The sequence below is a fragment of the Puntigrus tetrazona genome, chromosome 6 (assembly GCF_018831695.1).
Source record: "Puntigrus tetrazona isolate hp1 chromosome 6, ASM1883169v1, whole genome shotgun sequence".
In the NCBI taxonomy this organism is placed as follows: Eukaryota; Metazoa; Chordata; class Actinopteri; order Cypriniformes; family Cyprinidae; genus Puntigrus; species Puntigrus tetrazona.
Genome location: NC_056704.1, coordinates 22,049,915 through 22,067,859, shown reverse-complemented (window position 1 = coordinate 22,067,859; position 17,945 = coordinate 22,049,915). Strand labels below are relative to the sequence as shown.

The 17,945-nt window shown below is 36.9% G+C and overlaps 2 protein-coding genes across 3 annotated transcripts in view; both read right to left on the bottom strand.

Annotated features, from left to right (window-relative positions):
* Positions 1-8,858: 8,858 nt before the first annotated feature.
* On the bottom strand, positions 8,859-14,043 carry ppp4r2b (protein phosphatase 4, regulatory subunit 2b). Of its 2 annotated transcripts, none has more exons than XM_043242573.1 (9): positions 13,886-14,043; positions 12,674-12,755; positions 12,074-12,244; positions 11,801-11,894; positions 11,327-11,364; positions 11,156-11,230; positions 10,923-11,063; positions 10,415-10,737; positions 8,859-10,328 (listed from the first exon to the last, which is right to left on the bottom strand). In XM_043242573.1, exons 1-9 carry the CDS (start codon positions 14,007-14,009, stop codon positions 10,000-10,002), a joined length of 1,377 nt encoding a protein of 458 aa, XP_043098508.1. In that variant the 5' UTR covers positions 14,010-14,043; the 3' UTR covers positions 8,859-9,999. The 2 variants fall into 2 exon arrangements, with proteins under 2 accessions (XP_043098508.1, XP_043098509.1); XM_043242574.1 differs by having other exon boundaries at positions 10,418-10,737; positions 13,886-14,042.
* A 1,139-nt stretch (positions 14,044-15,182) lies between these two features.
* Positions 15,183-17,945, bottom strand: part of gxylt2 (glucoside xylosyltransferase 2) — a 13,042-nt gene continuing 10,279 nt past the window's right edge. The window contains exons 6-7 of the mRNA XM_043242686.1: positions 17,902-17,945; positions 15,183-16,615 (exon numbers count right to left, since the gene is read on the bottom strand). The exon at positions 17,902-17,945 is cut by the window's right edge and continues 129 nt beyond it. Coding sequence (XP_043098621.1) covers positions 16,436-16,615; positions 17,902-17,945 — 224 coding nt within the window. The 3' untranslated portion in view covers positions 15,183-16,435. The remainder of the gene's footprint in view (positions 16,616-17,901) is intronic.

Below are 17,945 nucleotides of genomic sequence, written 5' to 3'. Positions count from 1 at the left end.
CAAATGTACAGCATCGTTCCATTATGTTTTCCCAGAGCACCTCGAGGCATCCATCCAAGACCTGTTCCTTCAGCATTTACCCTCTCTTTGAGAAGCTAAACATCGTGTTGAACCTCAAAGGCACGGAGCTTTACATGCATTTCCTTTGTACTATCAGAATGCTGTTGTAAATACACTTTAGATTTTTTTTTTTTTTTTTTCTCAGTTGGAAATGACTTATGCACGCCTTGGTGGGTCATAATTGAGTTTTGATGAGCTGTATGCCAAAAAAAACTGGCAGTTTTGTTAAGCAAGTCAGCAAGCCAACAGATTATATGATGATGAATCATGGACTTGTTTAGTAATTATTTAACCGTTTAATTTAAGTGTAGTGATGAGTAGCATAACGGAACTCCAAACTGAGATAAATGTGGCATTAAATTGATGATTTGATGGCGCCGGATAAAAGTCTCTAGCGTAACGTTTCCAAAATTGCCAAATGTTTTAAATAGAACAGAACATGCTGAATGCCCTTACTGCTACAAATAAACGTAACCCTCTAAGTGACTAATGTTAAAAGGTCTTTGACAGTGTAACAATGTGGTGTAGCATCTCATTTAATTTACTGCCCCTCTTTTTCTGTGTTAGAGTGAAAGTGTTGTAGATTTACTGCCTTTGAGTGTGTTGGGAAAGCCGGTCCAAAATGGAATTCTATGCATTCTGTGGAATGTTGTGTCACTGAAAGAACAAGATAAATAAATGAAATAGATTTAGTTTTGTTTTGTTTTTTGCTGTGTGACAATTCGCATTTTAGTTAAATATAAAGCACTTATTAATCTAAACTTTACAATTCACATTTTGTGTTTGTATTTTATTTCAGTTGAACTTAAAGGGTTACTCCATGGCGCTATAGTGATGTTACTTTGCTGAATCACTGAATAAAGGCCTGTTCACACCAAGCACAATAACTTTAAAGATAATGATAAAGTTCTAAAAACCATTCTCAATGTTAAAGAATAGTAGCGTATAACAATAAAGGCACAGAAGATTTTTTCCTGCTGATGAATGATACAAACATTGACAACCAATCAGAATCAATCCTGCTATCATGCACTTAAAAGAATTTAAAGCGGCAGACACGCTTGAGCTTATAATAAACAGATGATATCTTTAAATATAATTATTGTGCTTGGTGCGAACAAGCCTTAAAGATGTTGTTTTTGTTTTATTTCTGTGCAAAAAGTATTCTAATAACTTCATAATGTTACTGTCACATCTCTGGACTCTTTGTTTATTGTTTTTGTCTCGTGCCATGTGCTCTCTGTGCCCTACCTTCCCTTCATGTTCAGTTCTAGTTAATTGTCTTCCAGCCGTGTCTTGTTAATTTAGTTAATTACCTTGTGTATTTAAGTCCTGTGTGTTTGTATTCGGTTTGTCCGAATGTCAATGTCCATTCGATGTCCCTACGTGGTTTTTGTCCTGCCTGCTCTGCCTGCCTTGTATTTATTATTATTTTGCCCGTTTGGATTAAATCTATTTAAGTTTATTTCGCTTCTCGAGTGCTCCTTCTCTCTCTCACGTCGAACCACCGGCAGATGGATTATTCTGACAACGTCTGTCATACTTTTCTGGACCTTGATAGTGTTCGATACTTGGCAGGCAATGGGACAGTAACAATCCTCCTATGGTTTCATCCAAAATATCTTAAATTGCATTCCAAAAATGAACTAAGCTTTCATTGGATTGGAATGATCAGCCCGATCTCAAGTTAATTCGTTCTTGTTTTATGAGGTGGATATTTCTTTCTGCTAAATTTTAAGAGTTGCCAGTTCGTATGAATTTATACGATTGACCTACTCCTAACCCCTCCCCTAAACCTACCAGTCAATGGGGTTTTAGCCTGCATCAGTCGCATAAATTGTATGAATTTAGCCACCTCGTAAAATACGTACAGATTGGTTGGACTGTGTTGGAACGACATGGGGGTTAGTGATTAATGACACAATTTTCATTTTGGGGTGGAGTAACCATTTAAATGTCATTTATTTCTTAATACGTTTTTTTTAAATGTAAATTCCAATTAATCCGATATTTAACAGATTTAGGTTTTATTGCCCACCTTATTTAATCAGAATGTATTACAGTACAGCTCCTGGTGGGCATGAGCTACAGTGAGTCACGATGGCGGGAGATTTGGTTTATTGACCATCAGAACAGAGCATGATGCATGCCGATGGCAGAAGACAACATGCGGTTCAAAGACCAGCTTAACAGCAGCACAAATCCTAAATCCACTAGCTTTCTCAAAATCAATCCACTCACTGTATTTAGACGTTATTGATTTTATCGGTTTTTGCTCGTCAGGTCCTTTAATACCCGCCAACCCCTATTATGAAGAATCGGTTAGTTCACATAGTTGTAATGGTGAAGATTACATCATATAATAACCTCTGGTAATATGTAGCTTGTTTATTCACCAGTATATGAACTGCTATGCAGTCACACTGGGAAATTGATTGAGTGCATGACCGCTAAGAGCCATTCAAAGACTTGTCCACATAATTGTGCACTCTCCGCAATAATCAACACTAACTAGCGCACATGCTCAAATTGGATGTCAAGATCAGTCGATTGACCTGTTGTGTACCTTGACGGTATGAGGTTTTATTTCTCCATTGCTGAATTACGACACGCGGTACCCATTTTTTGTTACATTTAAGATATTAGACTTGTAACTGTGAAACAGAATTCTTATAGATATGCACTGAATGTGTACCCAAAATGCTAAACGTATGGATCGCATTTTCTTTAAAATGATCCGAATCTAGCTTTTCCCTACCAGCCAGATGTATAAAATGTGCTGTGTATTGCAGAACCAAAATACAAAATGTTCCCCACTATTTTCCAAGTCCTTTTCCTCAGGTGATAAACATACACACACAGACAGGCAGCCTTTTTTTCCCTTCTATATCAGGGGCAAAATCACCGAAATTGCCTCTTTATTAGTCTCCCATTTACACTTTTAACAGCCTCTTGCAAAAAGCAGCATTCCCTGCACAAAATGGCTGCTAAAAGCCTAGCTGTGTAGTAAACCAGGTCCTCAGCTGCTATTAGCCTGAGAGGCCGAGGGTACATCTATAAATGGAGCAATGATGGAACAGCCTCCACAAGAGTCAATTAAAGCACTTCATTAGACTGTAATACTCCAGCAGAGGCCACAGGCCCACGAACCCTGTAATGATGCCAATCAATGTGTGTATTACTCAGAATTAGCTGCCAACTCTCTGAAGTAGGACTAGATCTTAACAATGATAATATGAATAATGAGTCAGAAAGCACGCCAAAATATGAAAAGTTTTGTTGAAATGGCAACTTTTTTTCCAAAAAAAGAGAGGTAGTGATAGACTATGCAAATAAGGCTAAATAACAGCCTGTAGTAATGTAGTATTGTAATACCTATGTACACTGTGTGTAGTATACAGTAACATTTTTGTCATCTGTTTTGTCATTCTCAACTGCAGTATGGAGTGAATGCGTACTGTTCGCATTATTTTTAAAACTAATGACAAAAATGGTGTAGTAGACAGTATATACATATAATAGGTGTTATGCATTTTATTCAGATGAAGGTTTTGTGAACACCTCGTGTCGTACTGTAACACTTAATTGAATGTCTGACTGAACATCTAAACTCAAATAGATGACCTCTGCTGGGTTTGCTTCACTGCGCCAAAAAATCTCATTAAGCAGGTTGTCATTTTCGAAATTCTAAGCCATTACGAGAAGATCATAAAAAAGAGGACAGAATGCTGTCAAAAGAAAAACTGAGAAAAAGAAAACAAATCCAAGGCATCAAACCCTCTCACTCAAATCAATTGATTAATTGATTGATCGATTGAATTCTTCTCACAAGCGTTAGAATTATATAAAACCAGGGTGCAAATTATTATTATTAATTTTGTGTATGTGTGTGTGTGAAGTTCCTCACATTATTTCTTGAATACCTTAAAGCAAACGAAAACAGCATTTCTGATCATTTTAATGGCGTTTTCATTACAGACGTTCTATTATAAATTAAAGTGCGCATTTTCACCAGTTGCCAAATAGATATTAATGACAAGAAGTCCCATTCACCTGAAGTAACCATAGCAACGGTACACTGTGGACAAATCCCGTTGCGATCAGTATCGGCCAGTACATCAACAAAACATCACAAATCCTCTCAGTATTTATCACATTTAGATCATTATTAATACACATCAGTAATGTAGCACAAAAAGGCTGTATTTTCCTGTAGTTTAAGCAGCAGGGCACTTGCAACAACAACATCATGCGCTTGTTTCTTTGGAAATGCATGAGCACATCAGATATATCCCTATAACGCAAAACAAATTGTTTTAATCCGTATAAAAGTCTGAAATTCTTCGTATAACACTGTTTAAATCCTTTGATAGTAAACAGGTGCCTCTCAAATTTATTTTTACCCTCGAGGGATGATTCAGTCCAATGACTGTGATATTACACATAAACAACAGTCTTGACTATATTCCTGTCACCATTTACCTGAACGTTTTAATGCAGTTATGTCAAATCTTGACAATGATAGTTTCTGTCAGAATAGGTTACTAGTTATCTGTTACTACAAAAAAAGTATTTAAATGCCTCTTACGCTGTTTGGGGAAAATACATTCATTTATTTATTTAGCCAGAAACTATGCTTACTGAGGGTTTATACAGTAGGACCACGCATAACAGGCAAGGGACTTTACATGACAGGCGTTTTGCCACCGATTCCATCTCGTAACTACCTTGTAAAGACTTGAGCCAAGAAAATGGGCTTGGCAGACTGCATTCAATATGTTCCCTCACCTGTTTATGCAGAGAAAACAGATGGCAAAAAGCAGATGTCGGATACATTTTGCAAAAAGAAAGCAGTCATTTTCTTGTTACTTCATCTCTCGCCAAGCTTAGTTTTAAGTCTCAGTAGAAATTCCAAATAGCACACATGGGACAATTTGTGAGGTATTTTACCATTTAATGGTATATCTTCAGATAAAAAAACGAGATCCCGCACACTAACTATGCAAAAAAAGTATACAAATTTATTTCTAAATGACATTTCGTTTGGGTCACCTTTATCTGGAATCCTCATGAAGGTCACACGACCAAAACGTCATTTGATTTTGTTTTTCTATTTTATCTACCCAAAGCTCATCCATAGGCAAAACAAGTGAACTGACTCTACCTCATCCAGGATGATCTTGGTCAATGTCTGACATGTCAGTGATAGTTCAACATGAGCTTCAGAACAGTATATTTTTTCCATCGCACTTCTGCAACAGTCTGGCAATTCCAAGACTTCAAGCTTTTTTGGGGAACTGCGCTTGACAACTCATCCCTCTACAGGGTATTCAAACAAATATATGATGATCATGAGGTTTAAATGTTTAAAATAAATACTAGACATTTGCCAACCGTCATCCATGTGCTAAAACACCATACTTTTGCCTTGACATTACACAAGACACCCAGTTCGTCATGCAGAAATATAATGTACATTTATAAATATGTTATTTAACGTATAATTGATCATTCTGTGAGCGGTCACTTTGCATGCTGCTCAAGAGGTTTCCTCCTGTCTAATTGTGTACTTTTTGACTATGCTACACTGGAAAGTGGAACAGACTTAAAGTAAGTCTGAAGTCTGGCTACATGACACTAAGTATCCTTTAACCGAGTTCAAAAAGTCATACGTTTTTAGAGTTTGTGATTGCTCCCTCATTTCAGCTTCCACATACTTTAAACGGCTCTTTAAGCTGAGAGCCACATGGGAGTCTCAGCTGAAGGTTGCATTGGCCACGGTGCCCACAGCAGTTGAGCAGTCATCGAGACTTTGTGCCAGGGAGAAGGATAAAGGGGAAGCAGAACAGAGGACGACAGCAGCCCATATCTGCAGCCCTGGGGCAGTCAGTCTGTCTCCTCGTTCTAGGGAGGGGTAAACCTGTTAGGCCTGGCTGGGAGACTAAACACTACCCTCTATTGGATGACACAGAGATTGTGCATGGTGAGGCTGACCCTCACTCGAACCACGTTAAGGATACAGCAGTGACCAAGCAGCGAACTTCCAATCTGATCCGAAACAAGCCACGTCTAGAATACAAATTTGATAATGCGCAAGAAGGGCGTAAGCTATTTTTCATTTTGGAATGAAATCATATAGGACGGGTGTAGAGTTTTAGTGTGAATTGTCATTTGCGAGTCATTTTGCTTTGTTTGACATTTGTTAGAGAAACATAATAGTCTCACTTTTATCCATCCTGAATGATGAAAACTTGGCATCTTATTGTAAACTACATTTGATTTTGCTAAAACAATGCCTAAATGGCTCCTGGTTATTATTATTCAATAGATAAAGTTTTATGTGTACTAGTTATTTAGACCAGGCAGTTTTGTAGAATTTAATTATAAATAAAATTGTATTCAATTATACCTATTATATATACAAAACGACTAGCAGAGTCACATTTGATTAAAGATAATAAAGACTTTTTAAAGATTTTCTTTTTTCCCATTGCAATAACGTGCACCGATAAACTGTTCACAATAAGACCCGAGTCTCCATTAAAAATATATAGTACATTTTTATTTCATGTAAAGAACTTCAAAGAACTGTGGATAGAGATTAAAAGCCCAGTGTATTCATGATTAACATGCTTTTGCATTTATTATTTGGTCCTCATTACAAGATAAAGACTTCCTGCTTCAGAATAAGATCTGCAGGACCAGAACGTTTGAACTCTTTTTATAAGTCTAAGTCTCATACACTTTTAACACATTCTCTGTTGGGAATAATATAAAATTAGGCATGCATCTTATGAAGTGGGCATGTGGTAATTACAAATTATAAATCAGCCTGATTGAGTATAGAGAAGATCTCCCTGGCCTCCTCTGTGCCAAAGACATGGGTGAATCATATTAATAGAGGAACTATATTAGATGTTGGACTTCATGTTTTATGTGTGTGTGTGTGTGTGTGTGTTTTCAGCTTCTAGATGTTGCTCTACAGTGCAGAACTCTGTCCTGTAAGCAGAGTCAAGCCCCAATATCCGAACACTAATATCCTGTCACCCAGTGGAAAAACATTTAAGACTGACATCTCGAGCTTTATAAATAAAAGGCCACTCTCTGGTTTATTAAGTCTCGTTGTAAATAATAACATAGGGGCAGACCAACTATTAAGACTGTAGTAAAACATAAATAATTCAGTGCATCAGCTTACCAGAAATGTGCAAACTTTGCGTTTCAGATCATGTTCAGCATATGGCTATGTTTTCTCATGCAAATCTGACTTTATAGTGGTTATTTACCCTCTTTATCCTCAAGTAATGAGTCCTTGGCAGTTGGCACACTACGTTTGATGTTGCCAAATGCTGCTATGACAGACAATTATACAGCTTTATGGATGTAATGAACAGTCAAACAACCATATACTATACGCGTACATTTCATAAAACCTATCAAGATTATGCCATGGTCATTTATTTCACCACTAAATTAAAAGAAATAAACAAAATCAATTAATCCTACTTTTAGGTTGTTCCTCAATTTTTGCATTGTGACATTTTCGTAACAATTGAGCTCTTAGTTGTACATCTTTTAATACAAATAAAGTTATTTTTACTGAAAACGACTAAATGCATTACGAATATAGCTGGATTTTCATATTGTATATAATATATAAATATTATAAATAAATATGTACATAATATATAAAATGAATAGTGTGAAAGATAGGCTTAAATTTTCATAAAAGGCCCATATTCTATCCTTTGATTTTGGGTTAAAGATGACCCGAACACTGAGATGAGATTTTATATTTTAGGGCCCGAGAAGGTATTCTTTTAGCTGAGCTACTCATAAGAAATTTGTGACTCAACTTCATCACTATTAATAAGTGCTTCGGTTCTCTGTCCCGAGGATCTTATTACCATTCATTTACTTAAGACTTGTTTCTATTCCCACAGCATGCTGGCTTATTTCCCAAGAGACAAGTGTTCAAAGACGACAGTTAAACATAACCTCTTGCCACGCATCATGGCAGGAATCCACTTTTTATTTCCTCTGAGAGGGCTGAGTAAATTTCAGTAAACCATACTCATGCGAATCTGAAATTAGCCAGCCAGACAGGTGAAATAAAGCTTTCCCCTCTTGAAAGAACTTGCAGAAATCATTGTTCTGTGTCAGCAGGAGCCTGTTAGAGACATATGACTGTGGTATAAGAAAAGGAAACTTGTATTTGGGAAATGAAGCAGAAAAATTTGTGCAAGACCTTAATAACAGCAAAATGAATTAGTAGGCATGTATTAATTTGAGGAACATGATTAAGGATTACGAAGAGGCCCGGATGAAAGCATAAGAGACATTATGTAACGATAATCCTCTGATGAATGACATCCTGCAAGTTAGTGGTGCTCACCAAGTATTAAACTTGAGTAAGACGTGAATGCATCAGATGTGTGCTTGTTGGGAACAGTTGTGTTATATATATAATGTTTAAATTATCAGACTTTTGATTTCAATAAAATATAATTAACCCTGAATATGGGGATCATTAGCAACACTAGTTTTATATATATATATATATATATATATATTTATATTAAAAAAAAAGTTTACATTAAACACGTCTATGGTAAATAAAATCTAATTTCAGTTGCAGACACATGTTTCTTAGACAAATTAAAGGGTCTTCAAAACATTTAAAACAATAACATTTATTGCTTCATCTGAATACTGTATTGAAATCACTCGCATTCAGTAATACACCAAAAAAAAAAAAAAAAAAAAATTATACAATTAGATATGGATGCACAAAAGGCAGTGAACACAACGCTCTACAAAACACTACTTTACAGAAATTTAAAAATTCTAAATATCAAAAACACACAGCTGCAAAACGGCAGCCAGCTGTTATCGGTGAGACAACTTGGGGTTGGACTGCCACAAATGACACTGTAATTGAGCTAGTCAGAGCAGTCAACCTTCCAAAACAACAAAAATCAAAACAACTTCTCATAAAATAGGAGATTGAAATGCTGGTATAAATTAATGTGAATCATGAAATCAGTTCGAATTAAGAGGTAAATGTAGCTGACATAAACCACTCACTTCCAACGCAGCGGAGACCGCACCAAAATACAAAAGTGAGAAATGATTTTACATCCTGTCAGTTACACACAAACAACCAGAAAGAAACCATGTTACTTTAGGCTTGATTTGTTTAACAGAACAAAAGATAGCTATGGCTTGTAATTGCTTGGAACGTAACCTGTCAGCCAGTCAGCCAGTTATGGGTCTTCAGATAGAGCAAGACGATAAACTCCACTGTCTCGATGCTTGACACTAGGTGACTAAAATATTAATACACCAATACGCAGAGGAGACACGTCCTAGCCGACCTAAAGCTTAGAACAAGACTGAATACAGATTGAACTTTCAAGAACCAAGACTTAAATATTAAAAGAAAAATTCATGGTTAAATACAAGTTAAGCTTTGACAACAACAACAGCCATGCTGTAAATTATGGTAACATATTTCAACAAAGATCTATGAGCAAGCAACTTCCACTTTTGCTTTATCTAACTGAGCTGGAATCATTTCCTGTAGTAACTAAAAGGTATGCTACAGCTGCGTAGTGTTTAACTTGTATTTAACAATGAATATTCCTTTAAGTAGCTTTTAGTGATGTCAGTTAACAGTGGGATTGGTAGACATCAAAAAACTTCAGTCAAACCGCTTAAAAAAGACAGTTTAAAACCCTCACTTCAGCAATAAAATCCTATGTACATCTGCATAAAGTGTCAGTTTGGGAAGGTTGGAGAAGTTAGGTGGACTCTCGACCAAAAGGCGCATGGCGGTAGGTTGGATGTTGCTTCGGACGGCCTTTGTGGAAGGCCACTTAAACGTGTGTCTTCTTAATCTCCACAAAAGCACTCAGTTATTGTTGAGTCTACAGGCTTCTAGTCCTGCTCCATTGGCTCCTCCTCTGCGCTCTCCGAGTCCTGGGCCCCTGACCCAGAGTCGCCCTCTGTGGGTGACGCTATGCTACTGTTGCTGGATGTGGGTCCAGAGGCATTTTCATCAGTGCTACTGCTGCTGACCTGCTCGCTTGGCTCCTCCCCTTCTCTCACCTCAGGGCTAGAAGACACGCCTGCTGGGGCTCTCTGCTCTGATTGGTCCATATCGCTGGGCTCATCTGAAGAGTCATCAGAGCCACAGGGAACCTCTCTTTCAGTAAAAGCCTCTCTGGAATCTGCAGGGGGACACTCGGGCTGTGTGCTCGAAGGCGCTATGTTAGCAAAGAACAGATTATTTTAGTGCTTTATATAATGTGTAAACAACCTAAAAGAAGAAAGGGGGGAAAAAAATTCATACCACCTTGGTCCTCTGAGCTTTCAGCTGATCCATGAGGTTTACTTTCCTCCTCTTCCTCACTCCCCTCATGCAACATGGATGACGGTGATTCTGCATCCTCTGACTTATCTGAGGAGCTATTAGTTGACGTAGATCTCGGTCTCTCGATAACCTGCTGGTCTACTTCATCTTCATCCTCCTCTTCATCATTGCAATCCTGGTTAAATTTCAGCCTCTTTACTTCATGTTCCTCCGCCTCCATTCCCTCATCTTCCTCATCATCTAAGTGTTTGTTTTTCACAGAGCTGCCAAGAGGCCCACCAATCCCTGATACAGATGCATCACTGGAACACAAAGATATACTCTGTATTTCTCTAACGTAAAGGAGAAACAAAATTCCAAGTCCTGGCCACATGCACATGTGCACATGTTCATCGATTCACTCATCAACTAAATTACTGTTTTCCTGCCATTTATGATCATCTTGCGTGATCAGAGGAGATGAGAAACAATGGCAAATTTAGCTTACCTGGCCGATTTGTTGTGTCCTTGTGCTGTGTTCATTTCTTTATTTTCTGTACTGTCCGGAAGGCCATTTGTGGCCAGTGAACTGGACATGGAGTGTTTCTGTCTGTTTAATGGTCTGGGCGTTCCTGGACCATTTACTTTTCTGTAATACAGAGGGAAATCAAGTTTATGCTTTTTTTTATTATTATTATTATTTTTAAATGACTAGTTCTGAGTGCCATATACGTTCCTAACCTGTCTGTAAAGACAGATGTGTTCCCTGACAACATGACTCCATTCATTCTGTTCACACCGCTGCAGCCATTCTTCCTATAGAGAAGCCAGAAATGGATTCAAGGCGTCCAAGAGTTCAATTAAAATGTAGAAACTTACATTTTAATAGTAAAGAGTTAGTTAAATACTTACTCAGATGTAGGATAAATGCAACTGACCACCATTACATTCTGGTGAAGACAGAAAACAATCAGTATCAATAAACAATGCAAATTAATTTACAACCTCCTATGTGGGAAAATGTTTGAGTGGATCTTGAATGGGCTTTAAACGGTAATCAAATCACTTAAGCATATAAAAACACATAAATGTGTCCAAGTTCCTTCGACACATGGTTATAAAACCCATTTAGCAAATATTTGTAGAGAGACAAGTGTGAAACGCTATATAAACGATGCTCTCGATTTATAAATCACACCTGCAAAACAAATATATTCGACCATAAATCAACACAGAGCCTTTACGGAAGTCAAAGACGCCAAGTAATAATATTTCACATCTTTTGAATGCATCATAGAAAAATGCAAATGCAAACTATTTATAGAGTTACAACTAAACACCACCCATTCATTTAGTTTTTTACTGAGTAACGCGTCACATACTGACCTTCTCTACCCCTCTGAGAAATTTCTCTGTCCCTGTGTAGTTCCTCTTCGGTTCAGTGAGCAGCTCGCACAAGCGCTGGATAGTGAATGGGATCCTGTACAGAAAAAAATGTTAATTAGCTGTTGCATCCTCCACAACCGTGTGGGCTAGGATATACACAACAGCCAGAAGATGGCACACTTGCTCTGGGGTAAAGAGACAGGGACAAACCTAGACCTTTCTGCAAGTAAAACTGGACCACCACACTATGCAATTAATTAGCGTGTTACTCACCCATTGTATCCATTCACAATCTTAAGAATTCTCTCCTTCATTTCTTCAAAAGGAACAGACTCTATGTTGGGGTTAGCAGGACCTCGCTGCTCTGGGGCCGATGCTCGGAAGTCCTCCATTACTTTCTCCAGTTTGAATATGAAGTAGCTTTTAAACTGACACCAGGATACCCTGAAAACGTAACAATTTTAAACATTAGTAACCCCTTGAAAGCTAAACTTTGCAAAGGACAACATTCGCTGGTCATTACAGTCACCAGTCTAAATAAATGAGCACTAAATTTTTAAACCTGAAAACTCAGTTGAAAATTGTTTTTATTATGTGAGAAGAAACCAGAGTGTTGATACGCATCTGACTATCTCTTCTCAAAATTAGTTCATGAAATGAGAACAGTTCATCTAAAGCAGATCTAGTCGATAAGTACAAGGTTCAGTGTGTTTTGGAACAAAACCAAAAGTGCGGCGGTAGTGCAAAAAACCACCTAGTGGTGTTACCTAGAAAAGTAGTTATAATTTTAAACAAACCACTGAAAGAGGTCACACAAAGGTAAATGGGGTTTTAATGCCACTCTTGATAAATCATTGATCTGGAGGTACTTACAAGGTTTCCCCAGTTTTTGCAATATGGCATAAAAACTGGTCCAACACCGGAGATGACTCTTTCTTTACCTTCTTGTCAAAATCTGCAATAAACAAAATTATAAAATTGCATTATGGATATCATATAAATATACTGGACGCAAGCCAAACAACTCCCAATTTCAAAATACCTTTAATTCGAGAACTAGAAATAGTCCACTCTAGTTCTGACTTAGATCTGCTATCATAGAATATAAAATAATAATAATAATTATGATGAGACAGATCTATAGATATATCTAAGTCATATTCGATAGATATATAGGTCATATTCAAGCTTCAAAAAGCAGCATTATATTTTCAAAAACTACTTAGACAGCTTCTACAATCAGTCTTGGAATAATATGCACGCTTTTATGAAAGTCAGAACATTAAAACATTTCCCAAGAAGAACTAATAAAGTAAGCCGTACAACAATAATGACCCCTAAACATCTTGTTACTAGTCATTCTAAAAATTCAAAACCATGTGGTACTTTATGACCCCCACTTAGACCACTAAAGTAAAACTTTAACCAGTACTGCCCTGAACTTTTATGAAAGTTATGACAAAACACTAATAAGCTACATTTTCCTAAAACACTGACATAAAAAGTACAGGTAATGTACAATAAATCTGAGCTTTGTCATTAAATCACAAAAACTATTTACACAACTCTTGGCTTCATATATATATATATATATATATATAAGATATATATATAATTATTAACAACAATAACAGTTGTAATAATATTCAAGATAGTAGCAGAAACGAGTACAACCACGGTGTAAATGGCAAAAAAGCACGTTATAAAAGAAAATGTATAGAGAAAATCGGACTTTATTATTAGATTATTCACTAGTTTAGCGTTAACACAAATGTGTAATATACTCAAGTCAACTCTAGATCATCCCAAACAACTAACTAGTTATCTCAACCTACAACGGTCTTGTTTATTAACGTATTACTTAACTACCCAGTCATTTTAACCAAAATGAAAATTATAGAAGTCATAAAATAAGAAAAAGAAACCAGTTCATCTGCTCTTAACACACAACAGACCTCGAAAAACAGGAAAAGCCATTTAGCTACAGGCCATGCTAACATTAGCTAACTCACACCACCAGCTTATAAGCACATATAACTTCTCTCTAAACTCGCACAGACCACCTCAACACACACAGCCGGGCACCTTTGAGAGCTTCCAGAAGAGTGTCTATCTCCATGTTTGTTTTGTTGTCCCTGTCTCCAGTTGAAACGCGAGAGCTGATGGCTGCTGTTGAGCTCAGTGAAGAAGAGGAGGAGAGGGGAAACATTTCAATATGGCGGCGTCTGCGACGTCACTGCCGGCCGCTCTTTGGGAACGCTGACTGTTGCGCAACGGCACGGCTGCGTCTCAACGTCTTGTCAGCTGCCTACCTACCTAGGCATCATTTTTTGGGGGATTTGTAGACGAAATGCTTTTTGGTTATGTGCCCCAAAACCTAGCCAGCTGCCTATTTAGACAACATTTTGGAGCACAATAGGCACGTTTCGAACAAACTTTATGCCATAAATGCTGTCAAGGCAGGTTCAGTAGGTTTTGAAACACGACCTGAATTTCGTGTGCATTCTGACTGGAATTATTAGCCTATTTATAATTCGAAGGCTCATCTTTATGTTTATTTAAAAGCAAGTGCGAGTCATCTCAATTTTAACCTACTTAGAGTAAAATACACCGCATGCAAAATGTACTGTAGTAACCCGGCCAAAACTATTTAATATTAAATGTACATCAGTGTTTTTAATTTCAAAAGTATTAAAACGTTCTTAATGGAACTAATTCTGAAGAGGTGTCTGTAAAACAATAATGTCTGACCATCAAGTTGCATTATGGAAATATAGTTTTAGAATAGATGTGGCCAAAATTATTATAACACTAGTATTTTCACCAGCTAAAAATGGTCTGAGTGAGTTATTTCTATCATTTGCTGTAGCGTGTCCACAAGAAATACAAATTTACTTTTCTAAACATTCACGTTGCCGTTAATTGTAGTAATACAGTGATTTTTTTTTTGTTTACACAAAGCTAAATCAATATTAAATGCATATTTATTTATTACATTTTTGACATACACAATTTTGTATAAAAAGGACAATAATACATACAAATGTAAGACATTCAGAAATACAGAAAAGCACACTGGATACAACGAACATCGCTGGTGCATCTCTTCACACAGAGATAACATGAGATGTAGAAGAGTCTCCTGAGTTTCCAGTTAAGAAATGTCATCACTGATCCCAGACCAGTAACAGGAGGCTGGAAACCGGTCACACATACAATTAAGCACATTGTGCTAATGAACATAATAAATCACACACCACAACACACTCTTGCTATTTATATGATGCTCGCACTTTCACACAGAAACAGTCAAATTAAAAGGCTGTGATTACACAAAATTAAAATGATTTCAGTTTTTTTTTTTAAGAGATGGGTAAACTGATGGTAAACAAATTGTTGCCATTCTTTCCCTTTCATTTTATTATCTACAAATTCAGCATTTATTACAAAGTGCACTTAACTGTAAACTGTATATCCGTGTATGGTGTTCTGGTTTTTTATACTTTTACCTTTACGTATATAACTCTGTTATGATATGCAAACCTTCGTAATCAGCACATGTCAATTATTTTAAAATGATCACACATTAGTTCAATCCCACTATGGCAGAAAACCAACAAAATGTTGTCTTTGAACTTTACTGGACTGAATATTGCTAAAAGTACTTTAACACTTAGACCTTTTGCGTAGCTCCCACAAACTGTTGTGAATTACCTTAAAAAAAAACATTCCACCACAAATTCAACATCAAATTCATTATGTCCATCCGAATAGGTTTGTCGTATCTATATATAGGACAACATTATATAGGACTTAACTGTAATTCTCACAAAAGGCCAAAAGGTATCTTTGTGAAATTCTCTCTTTATACATATATATATATATTAAAATGCAATCCCAATGAAAACAGTACAACATCAGGCCCCTTTCTAGTCTTACTAGCAAGTCATCTTCAATGTAAACAGCGTGAACTTCCACAAATAGGGCTGTGCTTGAACTGAATGTACATATTACTGAGCTCTACAGGCTAGTTCTCTTTGGTTTTTTCTGCGTGCTACATTCATTTTTGTGGCTTGAAAACAGGGCCTTATCTCATGCCATTAAGCAGCAGATTGCACAAACAAACTGGTGCAGCCACTTACATACAAGAATTAGATAAAGTGAGACACAAATGCTCCAATTGCGTATTACTAGACATAATGAACTAGATGCTGAAAAATGGTACAACACAGTTGTAAATAAACGGCTCCGAATCCACATTTTTTGGATTGGCTGAAAATAACGTTGCTACCGAGTCTCTCATATTCTTTCAAGAACATTCAAGTGGTTGGTCACCCACTGTTGGAGACGCTAAATGCGTTTGCTCACTACTCTCTCTCAAGAGTTTTCATGGTTTTCGCTAGTGTTGCATTCATCCTGCATTACCGTTTCCATCCAGCAGACCAAAACGACTGCTCAAAAGAAATTGTTCCAGCTTGGATCTCCTACTCCTCTGGCTCATGAAGCTCATACTGTGCTTAACGGACCAAATGTAGCTTGCCTTTGGCATTGCTCGTCTTCGATGAAAAAGATCACTCTGATCCAAGCAGCAGGCCGAGGTTCTTCTTTGCGATACTGAAATGCAGTCGTGGATCATTACTCGCGTGGCAGTCGTGCACGGCGCACCACTTTTTTCTCATAAACAGCCCTCATGGTCTTCTCGATCTGTTTGAGGAACACTTGTGGTATCCTTCCACAAAGGGTATTAACCGTGTCTAGGAACTTAGTCTGAAGAGGGTAAAATAAAGACTGGAACAAGTTCTCCTCAAAAGGATACTGAAAGAGAAGATAAAATACATTAGAGTTCAGTGTTCAGCTTTGGTTTATTTGTTGAGGCACGAAGAACAAGGTCCACATTTTATATCTAACCGAATTGTGAACAGCAGAGGGGCCCATGTGACTCAACCATACAAAAGGCTTCCTCTTGAAGACACACTTTGCTACTATTAGCCTTCAAGGAGAGTTTCAAGGAGACTGCTCTCTCAATGTACAATTCAACACTTCTATTTATTCTCATATGATTCAGCACCCTCAGGATTTACTTCGTTTGCACTGAAAATTAGAAAGTGGACTGGCAAAGCGAAGACAAATGGATTACATTACAGCTTAAAATCTTGTGAAAAATTGAAAGTCAAACAACAAAGCTTTTACATTTTACGAAAATGTACCCCATGGTGTTATGGGGGCTTTGTATCCAAGTAACTATATAAATGTGTGTGCTATTCAAAAGTTTCAGGATTTTTACAAATGTTTTTAAGGGAGTTTCTCAGGCTCATCAAGCCTGTTTTCTATTTGATCAAGAATACAGAAAAAGAAAAGTAGTATTGTGAAATATTAACATTTCTAATTTTGGGTTCTTTGTTTAAAATGCTTTTAAATGGAATAGAATAGAATAGAATAGTGTTGAAAATGTTGTGCTGCTTAATATTTTTGGAACCTTTTGAATAGTAGCGTATACTGTAACACTTTTTAACTTTTCATTCATCAAAAAATAAAAAATAAATAAAATCACAGGTCCCAAAAGAATATTAAGCAGCACAACTGTTTCCAACATTGATTATAAATCAACATATTAAAAAGATTTCTTAAATATCATGTGACACTGAAGACTGGATTAATGTTGCTGAAAATACAGCTTTGCTTAACAGGAAAAATTATATTTGAACATAAATAAAACAGACAACCATGTTGTATGTTGTCAACATGAATAATAAGAAACATTTCTTCTTCCAACAACACAAAAAAAGTAAATAAACTCGCAACTGAACCACATTTTTATTGCTAGTATGCACAAAAAGGGCTGGGCAGGGTTAAGTTCTGTGCTTGCTCAAAATTCAGTGCAAAGGTGACATTGTACACAAATGCCAGAATAAATTAAGCCAGCTCTGACCTGCCTCAGACCCTAGTATCAAAATTATAATTGCTGCATTTTGCTACATTAAACGGTCTAAGAAAAAACACCTAAATGTCACCTCAGAAGAGCTTCTGTGTAAATTGTTATCAACAGCCATTCTATCGCTTTTATCATACAGTTGTCTCCTAAAGAGACAGCGGCTGCTCACCTCATGTATGGCATCATACACGACTCTGAAGGCGGGCTGCTTCT